The sequence below is a fragment of the Ahaetulla prasina genome, chromosome 7 (genome assembly GCF_028640845.1).
Source record: "Ahaetulla prasina isolate Xishuangbanna chromosome 7, ASM2864084v1, whole genome shotgun sequence".
In the NCBI taxonomy this organism is placed as follows: Eukaryota; Metazoa; Chordata; class Lepidosauria; order Squamata; family Colubridae; genus Ahaetulla; species Ahaetulla prasina.
The window spans coordinates 54,322,045-54,350,003 of NC_080545.1; the positions used below are offsets into that span (position 1 = coordinate 54,322,045).

Genomic DNA, 27,959 nt, shown 5'->3' on the forward strand with positions numbered 1-27,959 from the left:
AAGGGCAGATGGCCTCCTTCCTCATGGTCTTCTAGAAACGGGGAATCAGGGCTATTCTGGAAAACTTTGGAGTAAAAATTGTTTCCACTTAGCTTTATATGCTTTTAAATTCTTATCATAACACAGGCTTCATGTTACTTTTTTCAAAATCATTATATTATGTTCTTTTTTATATATGCTACTGTTAGGCAGTTTTGTAAATAACATAACATAACATCAGAGTTGGAAGGGACCTTGGAGGCCTTCTAGTCCAACCCCCTGCCCAGGCAGGAAACCCTATACCATCTCAGTCAGATGGTTATCCAACATTTTCTTAAAAATTTCCAGTGTTGGAGCATTCACAACTTCTGAAGGCAAGTCGTTCCACTTATTAATTGTTCTAACTGTCAGGAAATTTCTCCTTAGTTCTAAGTTGCTTCTTTCTTTGACCAGTTTCCACCCATTGCTTCTTGTTCTACCCTCAGGTGCTTTGGTGAACAGCCTGACTCCCTCTTCTTTGTGGCAGCCCCTAAGATATTGGAACACAGCTATCATGTCTCCCCTAGTCCTTCTTTTTGTTAAACTAGACATACCCAGTTCCTGCAACCGTTCTTCATATGTTTTATCCTCCAGTCCCCTAATCATCTTTGTTGCTCTTCTCTGCACTCTTTCTAGAGTCTCAACATCTTTTTTACTCTTTTTTTTAAATCAAGACACATTCACTATGAAATATATGACATTATCCAGACAAAAATAAATGTATCTTCCCTGTGCTTATTTCTGAATTGCAGGGGTATACTATTAGTAAAAGCACCAGTGAAAGCGATATTCAGATATTCTTGACAAATATGATGCTTTACAATTTCCCCATATCTCCTGAGCTGTCTGAGGGGAAGGGGGAAACTCCCAAAATTTGTTGAAGGCAGCCTTGGTGAATAAGATCCTGCTTCTTCTCAGTCTGTGGCAATTGTTGATTTCCTTCTTCCCCTGGTCCACTCCTGTTAACAGGGGAGAAAATTTTTTAGCATATGTTTGTTTTATGCTTTAGCTGGTTTTAAATATTTTAGGATTAATTTGTTCTACTGATCTATATATTTTATTACTGTTTATTGTTAATTTTTGAAGGATTTTGGTTATGTAAGGAGGAAGTCAGAGCTAGAGAGGAGAATTGGTATAATAGTTTTGGGAAAAATTTTTTAGCATATGTTTGTTTTATGCTTTAGCTGGTTTTAAATATTTTAGGATTAATTTGTTCTACTGATCTATATATTTTATTACTGTTTATTGTTAATTTTTTGAAGGATTTTGGTTATGTAAGGAGGAAGTCAGAGCTAGAGAGGAGAATTGGTATAATAGTTTTGGGAAAAATTTTTTAGCATATGTTTGTTTTATGCTTTAGCTGGTTTTAAATATTTTAGGATTAATTTGTTCTACTGATCTATATATTTTATTACTGTTTATTGTTAATTTTTTGAAGGATTTTGGTTATGTAAGGAGGAAGTCAGAGCTAGAGAGGAGAATTGGTATAATAGTTTTGGGAAAAATTTTTTAGCATATGTTTGTTTTATGCTTTAGCTGGTTTTAAATATTTTAGGATTAATTTGTTCTACTGATCTATATATTTTATTACTGTTTATTGTTAATTTTTGAAGGATTTTGGTTATGTAAGGAGGAAGTCAGAGCTAGAGAGGAGAATTGGTATAATAGTTTTGGGAAAAATTTTTTAGCATATGTTTGTTTTATGCTTTAGCTGGTTTTAAATATTTGCTCTTTACTTTTTATGGGAATTGAAATATTATCTCATAATCCTGAACAGATGAAAACTCACCCTGTGATGCTATGAATATTCTTCAGCTTTTATGCAGCTCCTATTTCATTGTGCTCATAGAAAACACGTGTTCTTCATTCATTTCTGGAAAAGGGATGACAAGTTTAATTCAGGAGTATGTTTTACGCCTCTGGAATAGCCTTCTTGAAGGGCAGATGGCCTCCTTCCTCATGGTCTTCTAGAAACGGGGAACCAGGGCTATTCTGGAAAACTTTGGAGTAAAAATTGTTTCCACTTAGCTTTATATTCTATTACTATTTTAATCATTTTATAGGTAGTCCTCAAGTTACAATGACTTCTTCAGAAATCATACAGACTTATGATGCACCTAAACAAGGGAGATTTATGACCAGTCTGCAAAATTTGGTGTGGCACCAAAAGCATGTCATTGTGATGTGGACACTTGATGCCCAGCTTATATTACAGCAATTTCCAATGTTCCCTTCCAGTTTCCCATCAGCAAAATCAATGGAAAGTTGGCACAAAGTCAGAAATCATACAGACTTATGATGCACCTAAACAAGGGAGATTTATGACCAGTCTGCAAAATTTGGTGTGGCACCAAAAGCATGTCATTGTGATGTGGACACTTGATGCCCAGCTTATATTACAGCAATTTCCAATGTTCCCTTCCAGTTTCCCATCAGCAAAATCAATGGAAAGTTGGCACAAAGTCAGAAATCATACAGACTTATGATGCACCTAAACAAGGAGATTTATGACCAGTCTGCAAAATTTGGTGTGGCACCAAAAGCATGTCATTGTGATGTGGACACTTGATGCCCAGCTTATATTACAGCAATTTCCAATGTTCCCTTCCAGTTTCCCATCAGCAAAATCAATGGAAAGTTGGCACAAAGTCAGAAATCATACAGACTTATGATGCACCTAAACAAGGAGATTTATGACCAGTCTGCAAAATTTGGTGTGGCACCAAAAGCATGTCATTGTGATGTGGACACTTGATGCCCAGCTTATATTACAGCAATTTCCAATGTTCCCTTCCAGTTTCCCATCAGCAAAATCAATGGAAAGTTGGCACAAAGTCAGAAATCATACAGACTTATGATGCACCTAAACAAGGAGATTTATGACCAGTCTGCAAAATTTGGTGTGGCACCAAAAGCATGTCATTGTGATGTGGACACTTGATGCCCAGCTTATATTACAGCAATTTCCAATGTTCCCTTCCAGTTTCCCATCAGCAAAATCAATGGAAAGTTGGCACAAAGTCAGAAATCATACAGACTTATGATGCACCTAAACAAGGGAGATTTATGACCAGTCTGCAAAATTTGGTGTGGCACCAAAAGCATGTCATTGTGATGTGGACACTTGATGCCCAGCTTATATTACAGCAATTTCCAATGTTCCCTTCCAGTTTCCCATCAGCAAAATCAATGGAAAGTTGGCACAAATGTGCACAAACTGGACCTGTGCGGTCCATGTGCATGTGAAGATAGGCAGTATCTTATTCCTCCCCCTCTGTTGAGGGAGAGGTGTTTAGTTCTAACATAGATGGATTCTTTTACCCCTCTTTCAAACCAATGGTCCTCTCTGTCCAAAATGTGGACTTTTCTGTCTTCAAATTTTTCTTTATCTTTCAAACTTTAGCACATAGCAGACAGATCCTGTCACAAAGAACTCTGAACCCATTCTCTTGTAACAGCTTTCTCCAACCTGATTTTTTCCAAAATCTTCAACCTCCATTACTTCCATTTGTCATACTTATTGAAATTTATGAAAATTGAGATCTATAACTTCTGGAAGGTGCCATACTGTGGAAAACAAATTTATTTCCAAATAAACCAAATACCATATAAAGCAGTCATACATCCCAGGAACGTAGAATTTAAATATAAATTTGTGTCCTTATGGCACTGAATTGTGAGTGAAGGCTATTATCTGTAGATGCAACAAATATATTTTGACACAGGAAATGTGAATCACTGGAGTTGATGGTATCTAGAAAACTAGCATTTCTTTAAATATTTGCTCTTTATTTTTTTTATGGGAATTGAAATATTATCTCATAATCCTGAACAGATAGAAAACTCACCCTGTGATGCTATGAATATTCTTCAGCTTTTATGCAGCACACGGTAACTTCTCAGGAACAGTTGGGTTTTCAAACCAATGGTCTTCTCTGTCCAAAATGTGGACTTTTCTGTCTTCAAATTTTTCTTTGTCTTTCAAACTTTAGCACATAGCAGACAGATCCTGTCACAAAGAACTCTGAACCCATTCCCTTGTAACAGCTTTCTCCAACCTGATTTTTTCCAAAATCTTCAACCTCCATTACTTCCATTTGTCATACATATTGAAATTTACGAAAATTGAGATCTATAACTTCTGGAAGGTGCCATACTGTGGAAAACAAATTTATTTCCAAATAAACCAAATACCATATAAAGCAGTCATACATCCCAGGAACATAGAATTTAAATATAAATTTGTGTCCTTATGGCACTGAATTGTGAGTGAAGGCTATTATCTGTAGATGCAACAAATATATTTTGACACAGGAAATGTGAATCACTGGAGTTGATGGTATCTAGAAAACTAGCATTTCTTTAAATATTTGCTCTTTACTTTTTTTATGGGAATTGAAATATTATCTCATAATCCTGAACAGATGAAAACTCACCCTGTGATGCTATGAATATTCTTCAGCTTTTATGCAGCACACGGTAACTTCTCAGGAACAGTTGGGTTTTCAAACCAATGGTCTTCTCTGTCCAAAATGTGGACTTTTCTGTCTTCAAATTTTTCTTTGTCTTTCAAACTTTAGCACATAGCAGACAGATCCTGTCACAAAGAACTCTGAACCCATTCCCTTGTAACAGCTTTCTCCAACCTGATTTTTTCCAAAATCTTCAACCTCCATTACTTCCATTTGTCATACTTATTGAAATTTATGAAAATTGAGATCTATAACTTCTGGAAGGTGCCATACTGTGGAAAACAAATTTATTTCCAAATAAACCAAATACCATATAAAGCAGTCATACATCCCAGGAACATAGAATTTAAATATAAATTTGTGTCCTTATGGCACTGAATTGTGAGTGAAGGCTATTATCTGTAGATGCAACAAATATATTTTGACACAGGAAATGTGAATCACTGGAGTTGATGGTATCTAGAAAACTAGCATTTCTTTAAATATTTGCTCTTTACTTTTTTTATGGGAATTGAAATATTATCTCATAATCCTGAACAGATGAAAACTCACCCTGTGATGCTATGAATATTCTTCAGCTTTTATGCAGCACACGGTAACTTCTCAGGAACAGTTGGGTTTTCAAACCAATATATGATGAGCTGAGATTGTTGGGTTTGTTTTATGCTTTTAAATTCTGCGGACCACTAATATGATAACTTAAAAAGATAAATAGTATTTAGTGCAATATAAAAATGCAAATAATTTTTCTATGGACCACCAAAATTTTCTCACGGACTACCAGTGGTCCACAGACCACTGGTTGGTGACCACTGTTCTATACCTTCAAGTGCTTGTATTCTCATTATATGTCCCACTGCCCATAGCTTTATATAGAAGATATTCAATTATTTTGTTTTTGTTTTATTTATTAAGAGTTTTTCCATACAATAAAAACAGAATAAAAAGAAATAAAGAAAAGAAAAAGAAAAAAGTACAACAAATAAAAATAGAAAAGAACTAAAGAAATATAATGACTTCTGACCTTCTTTTTAAATGTATATTACAATGTTATAATCACTCGTTTCTCTTAGATATCTATATATATAAAAGTGAAAGACCACTCGCGCATCACCACAAAATCTCCAGAACCGTAAAGCCTACAAACTTGAAATTTGCCATGCATGTTTCTCTCGGCTTTTAGGTGTTCACTAAGAAAGGATTTTTCAAAATAACCATCAGAGCATTAGTATTTCCTATATTATTACTAACACGCTCTGATGCTAAGGAGTTATATTCCTCCTCCCCACCTGAAAAGAAATCTGTTCCAAATGCAAAACACAAGCAGAGGAGAAGAGTTTCACTTTCAGTTTTACTTTCACAGCAGCAACCAGGGGATAGGATAGGTGAGGCTTCTATGAGGCCTGAAGGAGAGAAGGGGATAGTATAGGCTTCTGTGGGGCAAGGCTGAGGGAGAGAAGGGGACAGGTTAAGGGAGACTTCTGTGGGGCAAGGCTGAGGGAGAGAAGGGGATAGGAGAGGAGAGGCTACTATGGGTAAGGCTGAGGGAGAAAAGGGGATAGGATAGGGGAGGCTTCTGTGGGCAAGCCTGAGGGAGAGAAGGGGATATGATAGGGGAGGCTTCTGTGGGGCAAGGCTGGGGGAGAGAAGGGGATATGATAGGGGAGGCTTCTGTGGGCAAGCCTGAGGGAGAGAAGGGGATATGATAGGGAGGCTTCTGTGGGGCAAGGCTGGGGGAGAGAAAGGGATATGATAGGGGAGGCTTCTGTGGGGCAAGGTTGGGGGAGAGAAGGGGATAGGAGAAGTGGATCCTAACTACTCATTAATTTTCAAACTGTAACTGTTGATTTATCAAGCCTGATCGTATAGTTTCATGGCGGAGCATAGGTATTCAGCTAGTTTTACTATAAGTCCATCAGCCCATCAATTAGTCCAAGTCTATCTTAATCTTCTAAATGATAAATCATTTCACTTCTTTCTCTTTTAGCAAAAAGTCTATAAAAGTTTTTTTATCTTACAAAAAAACTTTTTGTTATTGTTTTCTGACCAAACAAGTGAATCTTGGAATTTCTGCATGTTCTAATATTTTCACAATCCATCCCAGTGGATTTCATTGTTCTCCCATCATTGTGAATACAGTAATCTTGCTGGAGTTACCATGTATAATATAAATTTACCTTAACCCCCTGATTTTGATTTCAAATCCTATATTTGGATTTATTTTATTTTATCTAAAAAAGTTTCCTTGTAATGCTGAACTCTGACTATTTTATTTTATTTTATTTTATTTTTTTGTTTATATTTATACCCCGCCCTTCTCCGAAGACTCAGGGCGGCTTACAATGTATAAGGCAATAGTCTCATTCTATTTGTATATTTTTTTTACAAAGTCAACTTATTGCCCCCCCAACAATCTGGGTCCTCATTTTACCTACCTTATAAAGGGTGGAAGGCTGAGTCAACCTTGGGCCGGGCTCGAACCTGCAGTAATTGCAGGCTCTGTGTTCTAATAACAGGCTTCTCTACTGCCTGAGCTATCCCGGCCCCTATATTTAGCATCCTTCTTCCTATTCCACAGAACATTAATATAACATTGGATTTATTTCTTCTATTGGACTAAAAATATCTTGTAAAAAAGCATATTCTTGCAGGACATGTCACAAATAACACTGAATTAGGCCCTGTTAAATTTTCTAGGAAAAAAATATTTTTGAGCAAGATTTAATATATATAATAACAGAATTGGAAGAGACCTTGGAGGTCTTTTAGTCCAACCCCCTGCCCAGGCAGGAAACCTTACACCACTTCAGACAAATGGTTATCCAACATCTTCTTAAAAACTTCCAGTGTTGGAGCATTCACAACTTCTGCAGGCAAGTTGTTCCACTGATTAATTGTTCTAACTCTCAGGAAATGTCTCCTTAGTTCTAAGTTGCTTCTCTCCTTGAACAAAATTTTATGAACAAAATATTTTTTTTATAAATAGTAAAGTCATGAACAGTAAGTTTCTCTCCTCCCATTACATCCTCATATAAGATTTATTTATTTATTTATTTTATTAGATTTTTATACCGCCCTTCTCCCGAAGGACTCAGGGCGGTGTACAGCCAAAATAAAAACAGTAACAAAATACAATTAAAATAAACAATTAAAAAACTTATTATAAAATTGGCCAAAATTTAAAACATATTAAAATTTAAAACCCTTTAAAATACTAAAATCTAAATAACCCCAGTTAAAATTAATAAACTTCTAAGCCAGTCCCGCTTGAATAAATAGGTGCGTTTTCAGCTCACGGCGAAAAATCCGAAGATCAGGTACTTGACGTAAGCCAGGGGGAAGTTCATTCCAAAGCGTAGGAGCTCCAACAGAGAAGGTCCTACCCCTGGGGGCCGCCAGCCGACATTGTCTGGCAGACAGCACCCTGAGAAGGCCCTCTCTGTGTGAGCGTACGGGTCGGTGGGAGGCATAGGGTAACAGCAGGCGGTCCCGTAAGTACCCGGGCCCTAAGCCATGGAGCGCTTTAAAGATGGTAACCAGAATCTTAAAGCGCACCCGAAAGACCACAGGAAGCCAGTGCAAACTGCGCAGGATTGGTGTTACATGGGAGCAACGAGTTGCTCCCACTATTACCCGCGCAGCTGCATTCTGGACTAGCTGCAGTCTCCGGGTGCACTTCAAGGGCAGCCCCATGTAGAGAGCGTTGCAATAAGATGGGTTTTCTCATTCAAGATGATCACCCTAGTGCACCCATAGCACACTATTTAAAAAGACTAACATGAATGTGTAGGTTGCCATATTACCTCCGATGTGGCTTTCTAATTACAGTGGTGGTTTTCAAAAGTTGAGCATATTGTCTGAGCCTGGAATAATTTATTTTCTCATTTAGCAGTGACCAACGTGTGAAACTAAACACTTTTTAATGTTTTAAAGTTTTTGTTTTAATATTTTAATGTTTAAAGTTTTAAACTAAAACCTGAATTTGAATTTGTCCAATCTGAATTCAAAGTGACTGCTACTTATCCACTAACACAAATGCTTTTAACTGAAAATATTTGCCCCATGTTTTATTAAAAACTGCATGGTTACTTTGTCATGGTATTGTGAGTTAAGAGCCTACTGTAAAAAAAATGATCAATGCATTTTAAATGTTCTTCAGATGTTTCTGTCCAGTCTTTTTACCTTTCATAATATTTTATAAGTTATTATTATAGATATATCCCTATTAGGTTACGGTACGTGTTGTATGGTCATGCCCAATTATTAGGAAAAGGCTGCAGTCATATTTCACTGGGACAAATTTCATATCAAAGTCACACATAGCAGAAAGCTTGTCCTTATTAGTTACATGACGGCATGCAAAAAGATAGTATAGATTTGGCAGAGATTCAAACATTTCTGAATAATTTGAAGGGAGAAGCACCTTCCTACAATTTGCTATAGAAAGGTATTTTATACATATACATATACATATACATATACATAAACATATACATATACATATACATATACATATACATACATACATACATACATACACACACACACACACACACACACACACACACACATATATATATATATATATATATATATATATTTGTTTTCTGAGGTTTTCACGGGTGTTTGTATATAGGTCTTTGGTTGTTCGGGTTTTCTCCCGTGTAAAATTGGAAGTGTCTTGGCGACGTTTCGACGAAGTCTCATTCGTCATCTTCAGGCTTCAGCTTCGTGCTTCTGGGAGCAATGTGTGATCGCAGCTGTTTCTTCCTTTTAACTGCTAGTGGGGGTTTGAACTGATTGGGTGGGAGCTTGGCTGTGCTCTGATTGGATGGGGGTTTTTCTGTGCTCTGATTGGATGGGTGTGTGTCCTGTGTTGGTGGGGGCTTGGTTGTGCTCAGTCTAGTCTGTGCTGCAGGGGGATTTGAGCTGGTGAGCTGCATAGCTGTTGTTTGGCTTTGTGGTCGTGCTACATCTTCATAGTGGGTGTCAGTCTGCTGCATGAATGGATTGGAGGGGTTTGAAATGGCTAATGTTGCAGCTGCGGTCTGGCTTCTGGTCCTTGGTCGTGCTTCATGATCAGTGTGGGTTTGGGTCTGCTTTCTGGGTGGATGTGCGGTGGTGACATCCTGTGTGGACCTTGTGAGTCTGGTGTCATTCCTCGTGTTAGGGACTCGTTTGTCAATAAGGGCGGGTTTCCAAATGGCTGGTAGGCGGGAGGTGTCATCTCGTTTGTTCATGCTGTGTGGGCGTTTTTCTATCTCAATGGCTTCTCTGATTATTCTGTTGTTAAAGTGTTCAGTTTTGGCGATAGTTCTGGTCTTTTTAAAGTCAATATCATGTCCTGTGACTTTAAAGTGTTGGACCAGGGAAGAAGTTGGTTCCTCTTTTTTGAATGAGTTCTTGTGTTCTTCAATGCGTGCACTTATTCTTCTGTTTATATATATATATATATAAACATGAAACGTATGGCATGTTTCAAGCATTTTGTGGATGCAGAGGTAGGTATGTGTGTATGAAAATATACCTGCTCAAAGAAAATTAACTAGAAAAATAGGCAAGTTCATTTAATAATAACCAAAATAGTTATCTCTAATAACATTGTTAGGAGCATTTAATATAATTCTGTGAGGGAATGAAGCTGGGGTTGCTGTCCCCATTTGGGAAAAGCAACTGCAGCCAGACAGAAATTTTGTTGTTGTTAATTGCGAAGTTGTGTCCGCCCATAGTGACCCCATGGACAAAGTAAATGTCTGGAACACTCTACCTGATCCTGTTGTTAGTTTCTCTAACCCCCATACCTTTTACCTTAAACTGTCTACCATTGACCGTACACATTTCTTAAGAGATGCCTAAGGGGGCGTGCATAAGCGCACCAGCATGCCTACCGTCCCTGTCCTACTGTCCCCATTTATATATATTCATGTATGTTTTGCTTATTTATATCCATTTATTGGTGCCACTTTTTCATGTGTCCATGTCTATGTCTATACTGATACTTGTATTTGTATTATACAAATAATTAAATGAATGAATGAATGAATGCATGAATGAATGAATGAATGAATGAATGAATGAATGAATGAACAAATGAATGTTCCTCCAGGCCTTCCTGTCCTCTACCATTCTCTGGAGTCCGTTTAAGCTCACGCCTACTGCTTCAGTGACTCCATCCAGCCACCTTATTCTCTGTCGTCCCCTTCTTCTTTTGTCCTCAATCTTTTCCAGCATTAGGCTCTTCTCCAGTGAGTCCTTCCTTCTCATTAGGTGGCACCACCCATTCCCCCAGGTTCATGCTTTTTCTCAAAATGTACCAGAAGTTAGTGAGAAGATGAGTTCATGGATTAATGAATTCATTCATTCATTCATTCATTCCCCACTCACAGTTTACTACCAACCATCCATGCTGATGTCACTAGCTAATTGAGTCACATCCCAGCATTTTTAGGAATATGTCAAAATACTGGTAAGCATTTTCAGCTTAATAGCTGTGGAGATGCTCAGTCATCCAAGTTATCGTTGTCTCAAAAGTGCTTTTTTCAAAAGGCAACTGGACTATTTTTTCCTTGAGAAAGATTTTTTTTCCTTCTCATGCGAGAAGCTTCATCAGTTCCGATAGTGGATGGATAGAAGATAGGAAAGATAGGAAGGATAAGTAATTCCTTTACATCTCATATGCAGATTCTATCATTTCCAGATATAAAATATTACAGTATTGTCAAAAATGAATTATCAAATTCCTTAAAATTCCAATATGGAGGTCTTCTAATCCAATCTCCTGCCCAAGGCAGGAGTCCTTATACCATCCCAGACAAATGATTATCCAAACTTTTCTGGAAAATCTCCAGCAATGAAGCATCCACAACTCTGGGAGATAAGCTGTTATATTGATTAATCATTCTGTCAGGAAACTCTTCATTTCTAGGTTGAATCTCCATCTGATGAGCTTCTTGTCCCACTCCTGGGTACTATGGAGAATAAATCAAAGCCCTCTTCCCAGTGACAGCTCTTGAAGTATTAGGAGACTTTTTCATGTCTCCCCTGAGCCTTCTCTTCATTAAGCTAAACATATATAAATCCCTTAGCCGTTCGTTGTAGCATTTAGGCTCCAGACCCTTTATCATCTTTGTTGCTCTTCTCTGCAACAAAGATGACCCTAGAAGAGGGTCAGCATTTTTTTTGTATCGTGGTGACCAGAACTGGATGCAGTATTCAAAATGTAACCTCAATAGTACAGTAGTACTATCACTTCCCATGACCTTGATGCTTTCCCTCTGTTGATGCAGCCTAGAACTGTGTTGGCTTTTTTTGGCAACTGCAGCACACTCTGACTTATACTTAAGCAGTGATCCACCAGGACACCAAATCCCCCTCACAGTTACTACAGTTGAGCAAGGGACTTTCTACTCTAAATATTTGATTTTCCCTGCCCAAGTACAAGACCTTACTTTTCTCACCACTGAACTGCATCTTGTTGGATAGGACCCAATGCTCAAGTTTGTCAAGATCCTTCTGAATCATGACTCTATCTTCCAAGATGTTGACAATTCCCCTCACCTTAGTGTTGTATGTAAATGTGATGAGTTCCCCATCTATCCCCTCATATCCCCCTAGACCATGTATGAAGATGTTGAAGAGCACTGAGCCCAACACAGAACCTTAAAGTTTCCCACTGCATGCTTCCTCCATGTAGATGGAGATCCATTGAGGACTACCATATTTTTTGAATTATAAGACGCACCTTTTTCCCAAAAAAGAGAATGAAAATCTGGGTGCATCTTATACTCCAAATATAGTCCCACCCAGCTTCTCAAAGGAGGTTTCAGAGGCTGAAAAAAGCATCAGAAACAAAGCTTCAGAAAAGAAGCCCCCAAACAGAGCTTCAGAAAAGAAGCCCCCAAACAGAATTTCAGAAAAGGAGCCCCCAAGCAGAGCTTCAGAGGCATTTTTTCTGAAGCTATTTCAGAGGCTTTCAGAGGCAGAAAAAAAGCAAAAAGAAAAAGAAAAAAAGCAAGGCACAGAGCTCACAACCAAAGAACCTGTTGCTAAAATTCACCTCTGGAACAGCTGATTGGGGGTATTCAGGGAGGATGATCTACCTGCCAATCAGCTTTTTTCTTATTTTCTTCCTCAAAAACTAAGGTGTATCTTATACTGCAAAAAATATGGTACACACTAAGGCTGACCAATTGCAAATCTGTCTGGTGGTGGTACTATCTATTCCACATTGCTCTATCTTACTAAGAAACAGGCTGCAGTGTAGTTTATCAAAAACCTTACTGAAATCCAAGCATACCATATCCACAGCATTTCTCTGATCCACTAATTCTTTATCAAAGAATGCAGTAAAGTTTGTCTAGTATGTTCCATTTTAATAAACCCATGCTGGCTTCCAGTAATCACCTTGTTCATTTCTAGATGCTCACAGATCCACTGCTTATCTTTTCCAGGATTTTCCCCGGCATTGATTGGTCTGTAGTTTCCTGGAACCACTTTTTTAACCTTCTTGAAAACTAGAACTACATCAGCATTTTTCAGTACTCTGATGGTCCCCCGTGCTCCAGGAGCTCTGAAAGATAAGGCAGCTTTCTATATCTGCTGCAGTTACATGGTTTTTAAAATAATAAGCTTAATATAGGGGTTAAGGTGCTGGCCTAGAAATCAAAAGACTGTGAGTTCTAGTCTTACCTTAGGCATGAAAGGTGGCTGGGTATCTTTGGGCATCATACTCTCTCAGCCAATCCACTTCACAGGGTTATTTTGTGAGGGAAAAGAGGAAGGGAAAGAGAAAGAAGTTTTAAGTATGTTCACTGCCCCATCAGTTATTTATAAAGTAATAAAGTTGGGATAAAAATCTAATAAATGAAGAAATAAACTTATTTTGCACTGACTCATGTCAAAACTCAATTGTATTTGTTTTTTTCATTGAATTCACTTTTTAATAACTGACTGAATCAATTAAGAAAATTACAATAAGCTTCATAGGTCCAATTTTTTTTACATATTTATTAGGATTACAAAATTATATTCAAGCTTTAAGCTTTTCAAGAATTCATCAGAAAAATTGTACAAAGTAAGGTAATGGAGAAAATAGCAGGAACAATGCAAACAATGGCTTTCATATGATGACCATTAAACCAGGGGTGAAATCCAGCAGGTTCTGACAGGTTCTGGAGAACCGGTAGCAGAAATTTTGAATAGTTCGGAGAACTGATAAATACCACCTGTGACTGGCCCCAGAATGGGGTGGGAATGGAGATTTTGCAATATCCTTCTCCCAGGAGTGGGAGGGAATGGAGATTTTGTAGCATCCTTCCCCTGCAACGCCCACCAAGCCATGCCCAGTAAACCACACCATGTCCACCAAGCCACGCCCACAGAACTAGTAGTAAAAAAAATTGAATTTCACCACTGCATTAAACCTATGAGAAACAGGAAAAATTAAATTTGAATAACTTATTTGATTTGAAAAATTAATCCAATATAATTCAGATGTACTAATCAAACTGAATGATGTCAATTCAGTTCATTATTTCTGAATTTCTTTGGAAAATTTATTTCACTGCAAATGCAGGAGCATCCAAATCAATTCAGAGTTATTTGATTCAATCTGATAGTAGTTTTGACCTTAAAGTTCAATCAGTAATCACTTTATTGCATTGCCTTTAAATCAAAATTCCAATTTTTTTTGCACAATCTTAGTGATTGTGTGTGTGTAAATATGGGCTTTGGGACTAAATGTATTAGTCACCAACAGGCACTGTAAATATATTACACCTGGGGTTTTAAGACTGATAACACTATACCACCACTCTAACACCAGTTCAAAAAAGTAAAATAAAAACAGATTGGGTTCCTTGTCTGTTTAAAGAAAGTTATTCTGTATAGAATCTGATTAAGTGAGGAACAAAAATGAAGTGAAATGTCTATCTTTTTCCACTGAATTCCAAATAATATTGGCCTTGCAAATACCATAGGATTCTTGATTTGTAGTAGGGTTGGCTGTGAAGTTACTGAACTTTTAACTTAATGTGTTGGATACTTCCTTGTGAAATTTAATTTTTAGAATCTGTGCCAGGATAGGTCAATTTACTGAAAAGTAATCTACTATCCCATACTGGAGATGTCATCACTCGGTAGTGATGAAAATATAACCTGATCTAATAGCACTTCTCAGATTTCTCCTACCAGACAACAACACTATAGTATTTTTTTAAAAAAAAATCTCTTAATTAAACGTATTGGATGGCATATGTGTACATACACAAAACAGCCCCAGGTATTATTGGTCCTTCCTTGAACAAGTAATTTGTCCTCTTCTGTGTTAAGAGCTGAGATACAGTTAGCAGTTAAATAATTGTATACAAGTAATAAAGCAATGCTCCTATTTAGCCTTTCCTAAACTCTTCTCCAGATATGCTGGATATTAACATCAACAATTCCATGTTAGCAGAAATATTTGCCTGCTTGAAGCAATAGTTCAACGTATCTGGAAGGAAGAAGATTGCACTCAAAGGTAGAACTGGATGCCAATGTCTCAAGTATATGTTTACATTAGTTGTTCTTCTAAATAAATACTGGTGTCAATTTGACATTGATTGATGCACTCCATCTGCTCAGTGAGAGCAGTCTTCATGATTATCATTTTGAAAGATAATTTTTTTTCCACCTCTGAACTTTTGCTTTCCACACTGAAGTAAATGTTATGTTAATACATAATAATGTGTGGAGGAAATCAGGCTTAAAACTTGTGGGGACTCCAGGGACAGGAACTGGAGCACAGTATATTTCGGGAGGTGGGGTGAGGGAGGCCTTGGGAGGGCCAAGGCAGCTATTTTTCATGTTTCTGAACCACCCATTTCTCCCAAAGAGTGACTCTGGGCAATGCACAATAAAATATTGTTATTGGTTTTGAAAATGTTCATATGGCTTATGTAATCAGATGGACTCGATTTAAGGGTTTGATATTGATTGAAAAGATCCAATTGCATGAGAGGAACATTACTCTGTTTATATTCTGAACTGATAAAAAGACTTTAAGATTAGACATTAGAGGGCACCAGATCCTACTTTAAAAGAAACTTGTGACTTATAGTGACAGGAAGTTTTTGAATTATTTTAACATTTTACTAGCATCTGCTGGTATAATTACAGAAGATTAGGTTCTGCTGAATAAAATTGAAATTGATTTATGGGTGGAATTTTAAAAATACAGCTTACAAGGAGATGGAAATAATGAATTTACAAATGAAGGATAATTCTTATTAATTCCAAAATCTTATTCCAAATCCATCTGGTCCCTTAGTCTACTTGTAATATTTCAAAATCAACATTCTAATTGCTTTTTTGCTTTTTATTAAAAATATTTTTTTGAGTTGTACTTAAACTTATATTTAAAACTTCTTAGTGAAAGAAAACTCACTCAGTGCTATAAAACATATTGTTCCAAAATTTTCTAATAACTGAAAAGGAATTAAAAACCAGTTTCTGAAGGTGAGTAATAAATGAGATTCAGAGACTCCTCCCTAAGATGGCTGCTGGGCAGTAAGAGTTTTTTTTTCTCTTTCTCTTACCAATGATCTGCTAATATTGCTGCCAAAGCTGGTTCTCTGGCAGTGCTGCTCCCTGAATTTGAGCACTTAGGAATGACTCAAAACAGCTTTTGGATAGTCATGGATCCATCTGGGAAGGGGAGTCTTGAAGATTCTAGTTCCCTTTGGGAGCGATCAAAAAGTCATTGGTCATACATCTTTCTTTCGGCAATTTATTTTCTTAAGCATACCTGAGTTTTAACTTCACTTTTTGAATTTTCTGTTTTAATCTGTTTTTTATCTTTTAAAGTTGACCATCTGGCTGAATACTGATTTATTTTAACCCCTTGCTGGACACTACCTGTTCTCTTTTTTTCCTTTGATTTATGCTGTTTTGAATAACTTCCATTTTCGGTAAGAAAACACGGCATATACTTGGATGGTGAAAATCCTTTCACTTGATTTACATTAATCTTGGATTCTCACCACAGGGTCTTTGCATTTTTTAAACTTACCAAATACTTAGGTGGTGGTGTTGTTTTCATTTAACCTTGGATCAAAATATCCAGAAAACATCTTTCCTGTTTTTTTCTGCTTCAGCGTCCTTTGTTTCCTGGCTAAGTTACAAAGAAAAACAGTGTATCGGATTACAGACAAGCAAGGGTGGCTGATATCCAAAAAAAGTCCTTTGGATAGTAACAAGCAATTTTTAGTTGAAAGCTTTTTAAAAAAAAAAGTTTGATGAAATAATAATGTGGAAAATCTTCAGATGCATGTAGTACTGGATAAATTAGATTCACAAAAGGAATGTGATTGAAAAACTGCAAACCATTGGAAAGTCTGGAAAAAGATATGGCGTTTACAGACAGAACCAACTGAGCCAGTTACATACCCCTCTCTAAAGTCCAAGCCTGCATTCTTTTACAATAGTAGAAGCCTGTGTGAATGGAGATGTGATAAATTGGATTTTTGGAGGAAGACTGTCCTATTGTTTCCTTTCATTATATCCAATTAATATAGTTATTACATACTTATGAGCATAAGTATGCTCATTATATATTATTTAGTTATTTTCATGCTTATGCTTATATATACTGTTGTGACAAATAAAAAAATAAAAAAAAATAAAAAAAACTTTGGGGAAGTAGCAGTATTACTTTTAGACTATTATGACATCATCACCTTGACTTCTACCATCTTGTTATCTTCCACAACAAGATACTAGAAAAAGTACAGCCTCCAGTTGCTAAATACAAATTATTAGTTTTCTGGTTGCAAGGGCACTTCTGTAAAAGCTAGTTACTTCTGCATGGATATTTTCTGAAGTGTCTTGATCACTAGATCCCTCCCTGATCAAAGAAAGCAGACAGGCTGTTTGGATTCCAAGCTCTTTCACTAAAAATTAATGATTCTATCTCTATGCAGTAGAGTTATTTGTAACATGTACTTGCAACTCCTTGAAACCAAGTTTATGCATTTATCTAAGGAGACCTTTTTCATGAAGGTGAACAACAAGGTTATGTTTTACAATGTTTGGTATGTTACAGGCACTTAATAGGCAAAGTACAGAAACTGGCCGTGCAGATTTTGGCTTCAAACCATTGCTTTCACAATTCTGTCTTCCTCTTCCTAAATTGTTAGGAAAAAAACATGGCCATCAGAAACCAATGCAACTAGATGTGTTACTAAGCATTTGCATTATGTATATCAAAAACAGATTTTTGATTTGGTCTGAATTGGAGTCCAACTGTATTGTTAAAAACTACATGTGAAAACAAGTAATTGCTACTGGCTTCAGACCCGGGGTCTGATTGAAAATTGGGCAATCTGGCATATATGGCACACAGATATCTACTGATTGCACATTCACTGTATGCCAACAGAGTCTTATGAATTAGCCCATGGATGGATGGATGGATGATAGAGAAGTATGGCCACCCAAATCAAGCACTGAAACTATGGGCAACTTACAACAAAACCACAGAAAACCAAACAATGAGCATAAGCACAGAGAATGCTTCATAGATAATCAGGGATCTTATCACACCTACTCCAGATGTGGAGGTCATCATGACCCCAGTCCCAGAGGAAATAACCAGGCTTTTCTGAAGATTGACAATAAATTGGGATGGGGTGCAGTAGGGAGAAGTGTTCCTGAGGGCAGGGTGGATCATAGCTGCTAAACAAAGTCTTGTGATAAGGGGCTCAGAGGATAGCTCCTTGCCAATCTTCTTGGCAGTGTTCTTTTGCCTTTATACTCTTGGACCACACCTAATTGATGGGGATCATAGGAATGGTACGCTGAAAGAAAAAGCCAACAGTAATGCTCAGCTCAACAAAGATACTGATTTGCCCCTTTGTGGGTATAATCTTCATGCCTACTTTGGAGATCTATACTTAGCCCTGGGCCCACAAGGATTCATCCCTGTTTGAGACTGAAATTGATTACCTACCGGTAGACCTTGATTTACAATAGTTTGTTTGAAATTATAAGGCACTGAAAAAAGTGAGATGACCATTTTTCATACTTATGACCATTGCAACATGATCAAAATTCAGATGCTTGGCAACTGACTGATACTTATGATGGTTGTAGTGGCCTGAGTCATGTGATCACCTTTTGCAACTTTCTGACAAACAGGAAGCCCAATTCACTTAACAACCGTGTCACTTAACAACCGTGTCACCAACTTATCAACTTCCATTGCAAAATGATGCAACACTCATGTAACCAATGTCTCACTTAGAGCCAGAAATTTGGGGCTCAGTTGTGGTCGTAAGTCAAGGATTACCTGTATTCCTTTTTTTACTTCACACCCCTTGCTCTTATTACATTTAGAGACAAGCAACTCAGCTTTGTCATTCATTCTCTCCCCCCACCAGGTTTTTTGTTTTAATGGCTCTTGGCTTTATCAGTTTTTGGGGGGTGGGGACGGGAGCTGTGTCCTTTCTGCTCCTTTTTTCCTCCTGGCCCATAACAGTCTCAGGCTGGCACCTCGAGCTGGCTTTCTGCTCGGCTCCTAGGAGGGTGAGGCGCGGCGACAGCTAAAAGTTGGATAGAGTTTCAGGGACTACTATATATAAAGCAGCCCAGGGCTCTTATGTCACCGCGCTAATTAAATTCCGTCGGGCCGCTTCTCCGGCGCGCGCTCTCCGGGCTGCCTTTGGCCAGCCCCGCCCCCACCCCCGGGAGGCCCAGAGGCGACCCGCGAGCCCATCATGATGGACCTTTTCGAATCCGGCTCCTACTTCTTCTATCTGGATGGCGAGAATGGAGCCCTGCAGAGCTTGGACATGGCCGAGGGGTCGCCGCTCTACCCGGGCAGCGACAGCACCTTGTCGCCCTCGTCGTGCCAGGACCAGCTGGCCCCGGAGCCCTGCGGGGGAGGCGGCGGCGGCGGCGGCGGCGACAGCAGCGGCGAGGAGCAGCACGTGTTGGCGCCGCCGGGCTTCCAGGCGCTGCACTGCCCGGGCCAGTGCCTGATCTGGGCTTGCAAGACGTGCAAGAAGAAAGCGGCGCCCACCGACCGGCGCAAGGCGGCCACGCTGCGCGAGAGGAGGCGCCTCAAGAAGATCAACGAGGCCTTCGAGGCCCTCAAGAGGCGGACGGTGGCCAACCCCAACCAGCGGCTGCCCAAAGTGGAGATCCTGCGCAGCGCCATCAGCTACATCGAGAGGCTGCAGGAGCTGCTCCAGCGCCTCGACCAGCAGGACAAAGGCCAGGAGCTGCTCCTGCCCGTTGGCGATGGAAGCGCAGGGGACAACGGCGCTTTCGGCTTCGGCGGCCCCAAGCGCGGAAACGTAAGCGCGGCGCGGCTCGGCCACGGCCACTGCCCGGACACCCTTCTCTTCACTTGGCCTTGGCCAGCCGGGCAAGAGGGCTGGGCGCGGCTGTGGGGCGGGACGGGGTGCTTGGAAGTGGCTAGTGATCGCCTCCCGCTCTTTCCCCACTTTCCTTCCTTCCTTTCTCTTTCCTTCCTTCCTTCCTTCCTTCTTCTTCTCCTTCCTTTTCAGATGGCCACCCCCGACTACTTGAGCACCTGCAGCTCCGCCTGGCCGAGTGCCTCTGACCATTCCCGGATACTGCCGATCAGCGCCAAGGAAGGTAAAGCGCGCTTCATGCTGGGCTGTCGGGTTATTGGAGCGCATTTCTCAGCCTCTGAGTTAGCTGGGGAATCTGTCTGGCCCGAATTGGCTCCCAGGACAGCCCAAATCCGTACAAATCCTTCGATCGCCACAATTAATAAAATGGAGAGGCTGTTAGATGACAGAAAGAGCCTCAGTCAAACGGGATTTTCTGTCCCGTCTGAGAGTTGCAAAACCAGGGAGCAAGTGCTGATTTCAACAGGATAACTAAGTAGCCTAAAATTGTGACCGGGGGTTTTATATCTAGAGTACATTTACTCACCGAACGCCGCATCTATTTTCCGTGTAGCTCAGGTCCAGAATCAAAGCAAGCGTTTTGTACAGCCGGATCTTCCTTTTTTTTTTTTTAAAGAATCAAGGCAACCGGCATCCTAAAAGCTGGCTTCGAAGTTTAAAACTCTTAAATAAACGCCTGTAGGAGCATTTTCCTTCCGAAACAGCTGCGCTTTAGGATCCAATTATATTGGTGGGGCTTTACAGACGATTCGGAGATAACAGATCCCACTGAATGAAATGGTAAAATTTGGTTTCAAAGAACAGATTTAAGCAGCCTATCTGGCCCTAAATTTGATTGAATTAAAATAACCAAAGAGTTTGCGACCATTTGCTATGGCACAAGTTTTCCTAGACTCCCGGGGTTTGGTAATTCAACGCAGCGAGTTACGTGCTAGCTGCACGAGTGTCACATTGTGCATGTAGGGTCACATTGTGCGCTTATCTTCTTCCTTGAAAGAAAGCAAAAACGTTCAGAATTATTAATGTCAAATTACCCCGGAATCGAACTTGACCCCCGAGGATTTCATAAGGACCTTGAGAACTGCATGGAGGTCATAGAAGCAGCAACCATTTCTTCTTCTTCTTCTTCTTCTTCTTCTTCTTCTTCTTCTTCTTCTTCTTCTTCTTCTTCTTCTTCTTCTTCTTCTTCTTCTTCTTCTTCTTCTTCTTCTTCTTCTTCCTTTTTTTTTTTTTGACAACGGCCATTCAGTTCTTGTATATCACACCTGATTGGAGAGATTCCGAAAGCCGGTGCCATCATAAAAGTCTGGAAGGTGCTAACCAGCAGAATGAGGATGATTAAAATACTGGGGTGGGGGAGGGGAGGATAGCTCTTGGGTGACGCGTTACGGTGGAAAGTTGACTTCCTTGCTGTTTACTCTCACTGGGTCCTGGTTCTTACACGTTTTTTCCCTTCTTTCCAAAACAGGAGGGACTCCCGTGGATTCTTCAGCCTCGAGCAGCCTCCGCTGCCTTTCCTCTATCGTGAACAGTATCTCTTCCGAAGATCGCAAAGTACCCAACGGGGAAGAAGTGGTGGAAAAATAGTGGCCCGGTAGCGTTTTTTGAAAACGGGCAGTGGAAGGAACTGCTTGAGTTCGCACTTTGAAGCGAAACCTTGAATTAATTTAATCTTCTGGAAATTCTAACGGGGAGAAGAAGGCAGCGCAGCGGAATAAATTAATGTGCACCTTCTTCAGAGGAAACTTTGCTCATCCGATAAAGCGGGAGTCTCCAACCTTGGCAACTTTTAAGCCTGGTGGACTTCGACTCCCAGAATTCCCCAGCCAACTTTGCTTCTGGGGTTTCAATTCTGGGAGTTGAAATCTGCCAGGCTTAAAGTTGCCAGGGTTGGAGACCCCTGCGATAAAGGGAACTGGCCCTCTCTGATTTAAATTCTATTTTTTATTTATCTCTCAACTGTTTTATAATTAATATATTATTTTGTGTTTGGAGAACAACTTCGTTGAAACGCTCGTTCCTGTTTGAAGGACCCTTAGGATCCCGAGATCTTGGTTTGTGTGGATGTGGATGTGAGTGTGTACATGTGTGTGCGTGTGTTATAAAATTACAAAAGTATATAATTTTAGCACTTCCCCTTTTTTTAACAGAATATCTATTTAAATTGTGGGATGTGATCTTGTATATAAGAAAATGTAGGTAACATTCCCAAAGCTGTAAAATAAATCTCTTTGTGTACAAAACTCTGACGAGAATATTTTCATCTTTCTGTGGGATTCAGTTAAAAACTGGAAGAAAAAGAATAAATAAACGAAAATCTGGAAATTCCTCTTCCTCTCCCTTCCACCAGGATCGACATCTATTTTTCCCTTCAAGTGTTTCTGTTACTAGTAAATGAATAAAACAAGCCGGAATTCTTAGCAGTTCTTGGTCCTCAACTCAAAGGAACTCCGTCTTTGGAAGTTTCTGAGGCGGATCAGAGATAAATTGGGCACCCAGGAATTTCAGGATTTGTCTGCCGCAGAGATCTCTCTCAGGTGCTGGAAACACCTTTCTATTTCCTTTGGTCTCAATACTTTGACTAGTTAATCCAAAAGTCTCCAGACCGCTAGGCGTTAAACTGGCTGGTTTGATTGCCTTTGGGACCTGTCTTGACAGTCGAGCTCCCGCTTTCCCGCCCCTGTCCCCAACACAAGCTTTGTTAGAGACCTCACCTCATGCGTGTGCCGGAATCGTTTCCAGCAAAACTAAAATGAATGGCTGGATGAGAGGAACGCCCTATCTATCGCGCGTTGGCTGCAGAGTTCCCAAAGACTCCTTAGGGTTATTTGTATTGGGATCGTGTATCAGCGCATCTGTGCCAATGTTGAATCGCAGCTTTCATTGTCCACCAGCGCTCAACCTTGTCAAAACGTTTACATGCATGCAGCGCCCCCCTCCCGCTTTTTTTTTTTAAGATGGGGGGAAGCTTTGGGACGGTCTTCCCATCAGCAAACTTTCTGGGCGGGGATTCCGGAGTGCGACAAAAGTTGGCCAAGTGATGGGCCCCCGCGGCAGAGGTTAAGGGGCAGCGGGGCGGCGGGCGTGAGGGGTGGGGTGAGAGAAACCGGGACAAACAAAACTCCCCTTCCCAATTAAAGCTCGTAGAAAAGGCAGCAACTTCTGAAGCTGTGCAAGGCGGCGCTCCAAGTTGTCCCTGTTTGTTTATCAAGGGGGAGGGAGCAGGGAGGGACGACCACCAAGGAACAGCGGCATGGCCAGCGCCTTTCCCTCCAAGACGGGGGATTTCCAGGAGGCAGCTATTGGGGGACTCGGGCGAGGCTGCTTTGCTCCGGACCCTCGGAGGAACCCATGGCCCACTTTTCTCCCTCAGGACTAGCCACCTTCGAAGGATTCCTTACTTCGGAGATTTTTTTTCAAAAAAGGTTATTTTCTTCCCACGACTTATTCAGAGTTAACCAGGGAGAGGGAGGGAAATTCACAACTGGCAATTTCCTCTACAATAATTCAGTTAACTCTCCCATAGGCCTCTGGAGGATAACTCGGGCTTCTGTTTGCGGAGATCGAGGCTTTACTTGGATTTATGGAGCCACACCTCGTTTATTGGTAATGCAGAATAAATCTAAATAAATCATAAGGTTGCACTTGTACAATTCTTAGGTGGGGAGAAAGTTCAGTGAATACTTTCGGTCTTACTTCCTAGGAAACGCGTCCCGGACGTCAATGTTTCGAGTCCCGCACAAGAGTCCCGAAAGGTTTGCAAAAGTGTCCTGATCTTTATCTAATATTTTCTGTATTGGCCACTTCTTCTCGGAAGAGGAGTTCAAAACAAATAGTTGCGATATTTTTGCCCGCCATTCACACAGACTTCTTGGCGACGGTTATTTTGAGGGCGATGCAAAAGACTTGGAAAATCTTCGGCCTTCAACTCATGCACACCCAAACACTGAAGACGTTTTGGGTGAAGCCACGGTCCAACCGCTTTTGTGGTATATCCGTGGCTTGCTCTGCAGTCTCCTACATACATACTAGAGGTGGGTTTCAGCAGGTTCAGACCAATTCTGGAGAACAGGTAGTGGAGATTTTGAGTAGTTCAGAGAACCGGTAAATACCACCTCTGACTACCCCCCCCATCTATTCTCTGCCTCCCGAATCCCAACTGATCGGGAGGAAATGGGAATAACCTTCCCCTGCCACGCCCACCAAGCCACGTCCACAGAACCGGTAGTAAAAAAAAATTGAATCCCGCTACCGTATTTTGCTCCGTTAGTAAGCGTGCTTAGTCTTCAACTATAAAGTGTATATACAGAAAAGTCTGGTTCTTATCCATTAGCGTTGCAGTTTAGAATCCCAAATGTAAAAAAATTGAACAACTTTGCAGTTGTGAGTTAGAATAAACATCGAATGTTTATATTCGAATGTTTGTATTCTTATGATCGCTTAAGACTAGTTTTATGTGATCAAGATTTTTCCTAATTTAATCTTACAATCTAATTATGTAACTAATACATAATAAAATATGTCTTCAGGAGAAGGCAGAACCATTCTTTATAAATATTTTTCCTAGGTGAAGAGCCATAGCGCCAGATCTAGGTGCGAACTAAGAATGCTTAGAAGAAAGAGCTACCATATTGAATGGCTTCTCCTACGGCTGAGATAGAAACACGAAGCAGCTTTCTCTCCCCCCTCCCCCACCTCCTCCTCCCTGTCTGTGATACGGTGTTTGGTTCCCCTCCCCCGCCCTCGTTAGCAAAGCAGGGTAACCCGAGAAATTGTTTGGAATAAGGGGGACTTCAAGGTTTCTCATCAAGAAGGAAAAATAATTTTCGTTCATTTCTCTTCTACACTATTACCCCCAGATTGTTGGAGGCAATATACTGACCGTAAACCGCTTAGAGAGGGCTGTAAAGCTCTATAAAGCGGTATATAAGTCTAAGTGCTATTGCTACACCATCATCACTCACCCAACCCCCACAACCATCACCCCCGGTGTGGCTGCAGCCGAAGAAACCCGGGTTGGGTTTGGAATGAAAGTGTTTGCGTGCAATATCAATTTTTATTCGAGTCTAAAGCCAAAGACCTCACAAAGGTGGTGGAAGCACAAAACCCTAGAAACTGGGGCTGGAGAGAGTTAAGTCTGATTTTCACTCGGTTTTTTTTCCCCCTGCACTTCCTTCAGGAAGAGGGTGGATGCGGAGGGCTTAAAAAGCAGGGGTCTCCAACTTCAACTCCCAAAGTTCCTCAGCCAGCTTTGGAGACCAAGGTTGGAGACGACCCCTGTTACAAAGGGATCCGAGATTTTCTCTGTTGCACTTTTTCCTCGAAGTGCTCCCGAATCTTCTTTTGGGCGATGGGGACGGAGAGAACAACCGAAGCATAACAGCATCAGGACAGGGGAATCCTGGGCCTTGTAGTTCCGCTGGGGTGGAGGACCGAGGAGGGCAGGTTCCTCATCCCTGAAAGGCTTCTATTAAATTAAAATTATTCCATTAAATTTTTCGGGACCTATCACATTCTACCCTGTGTAACGGTTAATTTAACTAATTTAATAAACTATGAAGTATGCCTCAGTATATACCATTAATTAATGATTTAATCAATTAGTCCTTCCCCCAGTCGCCCTATTAATGAAATGGGTGGCATTAAAAATTCAGTAAAATTGTTTTCATTTAATCTCTTTAAAATCTCATTGATTGGCATTTGTCCTAGTCCCGCTCCTGCCTTCTTTGCCTCAGAGGAAGCGCTGCTGTGAGGTATCATGAAGGGTGGGAAGAAACCTTTGATTTGGCAGGTGCGCTCACCGGTGGCCCAGACTTTGGATCCAGAGGTATCGGGCAACTTGTTCCCCAGCTGAGCGGGGTGAGAAACCCAGTTGATTGGGATACCGGAAAAAAGGAGTCAGAGCAGAGCAAAGGTTCCTATTAGGAAACTCCAGTGGTGAAATCCACATTTTTTATTACCGGTTCTGTGGGCGTGGCTTGGTGGGCGTAGTATGGCTGTAGGGCGTGGCAGGGGAAGGATATTGCAAAATCTCCATTCCCACCCCACTTTGGGGCCAGCCAGAGGTGGTATTTGCCGGTTTTCCGAATTACTCAAAATTTCCACTACCGGTTCTTTAGAATCTGTCAGAACCTGCTGGATTTCACCCCTGGGAAACTAGCCTAATCAAGCACCCACCTTTGTGGATCCGCCCGGCAGGTTTCCATAATTTCCGGCTACCTTCCAAATCTTTTATGCTGCAGGTCGGTCGTGAGCGGCCCCTCAGCCCTTAAACAGCAAGAGAACGCCGAGAAGGAACTCAAGGTCAGCTCCGTCCGGCTTCTCCACAAACTGGGGCCTTTTCTGGATGTTCCTCGCCAGAGGACTAAGCCCCAGGCAGCTTGACCTCTTCCAGCCCACCGCTTTTGATCTCGCCCAGCCGGAGCCTAAGGCGATGGCTTCTGCAGCTGGTGGCCAGGCTGAGCCCACCCTTCCCTGGAGCAGGTAGGGCTGTGTTGACTTAGGTGTGCAAGTTTGGGGAAGGGAGGACCCGGGCTCCGGGAGGGGGGGATGCCAAGAAGCTGCGGCCCCTCCCCCGCTTCACTCATTTGGGTGGCTGAAAACTGAGCTCCAGTGGCAAGAGTCCCAGAGGAGAGGGAAACGCAGCTGGAGGTGTCCTTGTCTGCTGGGGAATAGTTTTAAGACCAACCCACCTCTCATTTTCCTAAATCTCGCCTCCTCCACTCTTGTCATACTACAATGTCCATCAGGAGGACTGAGTGACGGAAGCAGAGGGCTCCGATCATAGCTCCACAAGGGTACAAAAGTAGAGACCTACGCATTTGGTCTACACCTGAACTTCACTTCTCAATTTGACTTTTTTTTAACCCCTCCCCCCTCTAGTTGCATCCAGCAACTTCAAAGAGCCGCCTCGGCACTCGCGCTAGCTTCGATTCTGCAAAGCTGGGCCGAGACAACCGCGGAATCCTCAAGTCAATGGACTTGACTTTTCATCTGACCCGTGTTTAGAAACGGGGAGAGAGCTCATACCATGCTCTTAACTTTATAGTAAATCAACCCGTTCTCCGGTTCCGTGCATTGTTTGTAACCATACACTGACAAGGCATACAATAGATTCGCACAACCAACTTAAAACCACAATGGATCTATCTAAACTCAGGACGTCGTGCGAATATGGCCACTAGGCATCCCTTGACCGAATTAAGTGTGGTCCCGGGGGATCTGCGCGTGAAATATTTATGGGGAGGGAGTTTAAACTAACGCGTAGTTTAGGAACTACGACGCGTCTCCTACCCCCAGTGAAACGAGGCGAAGAACTCACCGCCGGCTGGGAAAATCGCCTACGCCCTTCACTCTTCCAGCCGCTGCCGCGATCAAGGGCTTTCCCGTCTCTGCCCCGACGCTTGACCGAAGACCACTTGCCCTCCTTGGCTGGCCCAAGACATTTCTGGCAGCAGGATCGAAAAGCCCCGGCAAGAGAGTCGGCCTTCCCGTCACGCAGATGCATCCGCCGAAACAGGAACTGGAGAGGATCCTCTATTACAGGGGTCTCCAACCTTGGCAACTTTAAGCCTGGAGGACTTCAACTCCCAAAATTGAAGTCCTCCAGGCTTAAAGTTGCCATGGTTGGAGACCCCTGCTCTATTAGCACGGGAACACGAAGTGGAGGCCCTGCTGGTTGGGGATGATGGGAAATGTACTCGAAGGACATGTCTATGGAGATTCTCAATCATCCAATTCGTGGTTGTTCCAAAGGGGCTTTTTCCAAAAGGCAAGTGGACTTTCTTGTTTCTTTTCTTTTTCTTTGAAAACTTTCCTTCTCATCCAGGAAGCTCCTTCAGTTCTGACTCAGAATATTCTATATTTACTTATAATTGAAGAAGTTTATTGGATGAGAAGCGACACGTTTTCAAAGGATAGAAAAAGAAAATTCTATTGCCTTCGGAAGAAGCGCCTTTAGGACAAGTAGACGCCGCCCTGGCAGGGAAAGCTGCAATAAGCAAGCAAAGGATGAGGTACTGAAGGGGCTTTCTGTTGCATCCAGGGGTGTCCGTAG

The 27,959-nt window shown here is 41.1% G+C and overlaps 1 protein-coding gene and 1 long non-coding RNA gene across 3 annotated transcripts; one reads left to right on the top strand and one right to left on the bottom strand.

Annotated features, from left to right (window-relative positions):
* Positions 1–134: 134 nt before the first annotated feature.
* Positions 135–27,388, bottom strand: LOC131202209 (uncharacterized). Of its 2 annotated transcripts, none has more exons than XR_009156093.1 (4): positions 27,225–27,388; positions 16,537–16,638; positions 13,179–13,235; positions 135–977 (listed from the first exon to the last, which is right to left on the bottom strand). It is a non-coding gene; the product is annotated as an uncharacterized LOC131202209 (long non-coding RNA). The 2 variants fall into 2 exon arrangements; XR_009156092.1 differs by lacking the exon at positions 135–977 and adding an exon at positions 12,897–13,059.
* MYF6 (myogenic factor 6) lies at positions 19,153–22,233 on the top strand. The gene is made up of 3 exons (XM_058190970.1): positions 19,153–19,822; positions 20,036–20,126; positions 21,372–22,233. Exons 1-3 carry the CDS (start codon positions 19,241–19,243, stop codon positions 21,488–21,490), a joined length of 792 nt encoding a protein of 263 aa, XP_058046953.1. The 5' UTR covers positions 19,153–19,240; the 3' UTR covers positions 21,491–22,233.
* Positions 27,389–27,959: the final 571 nt, after the last annotated feature.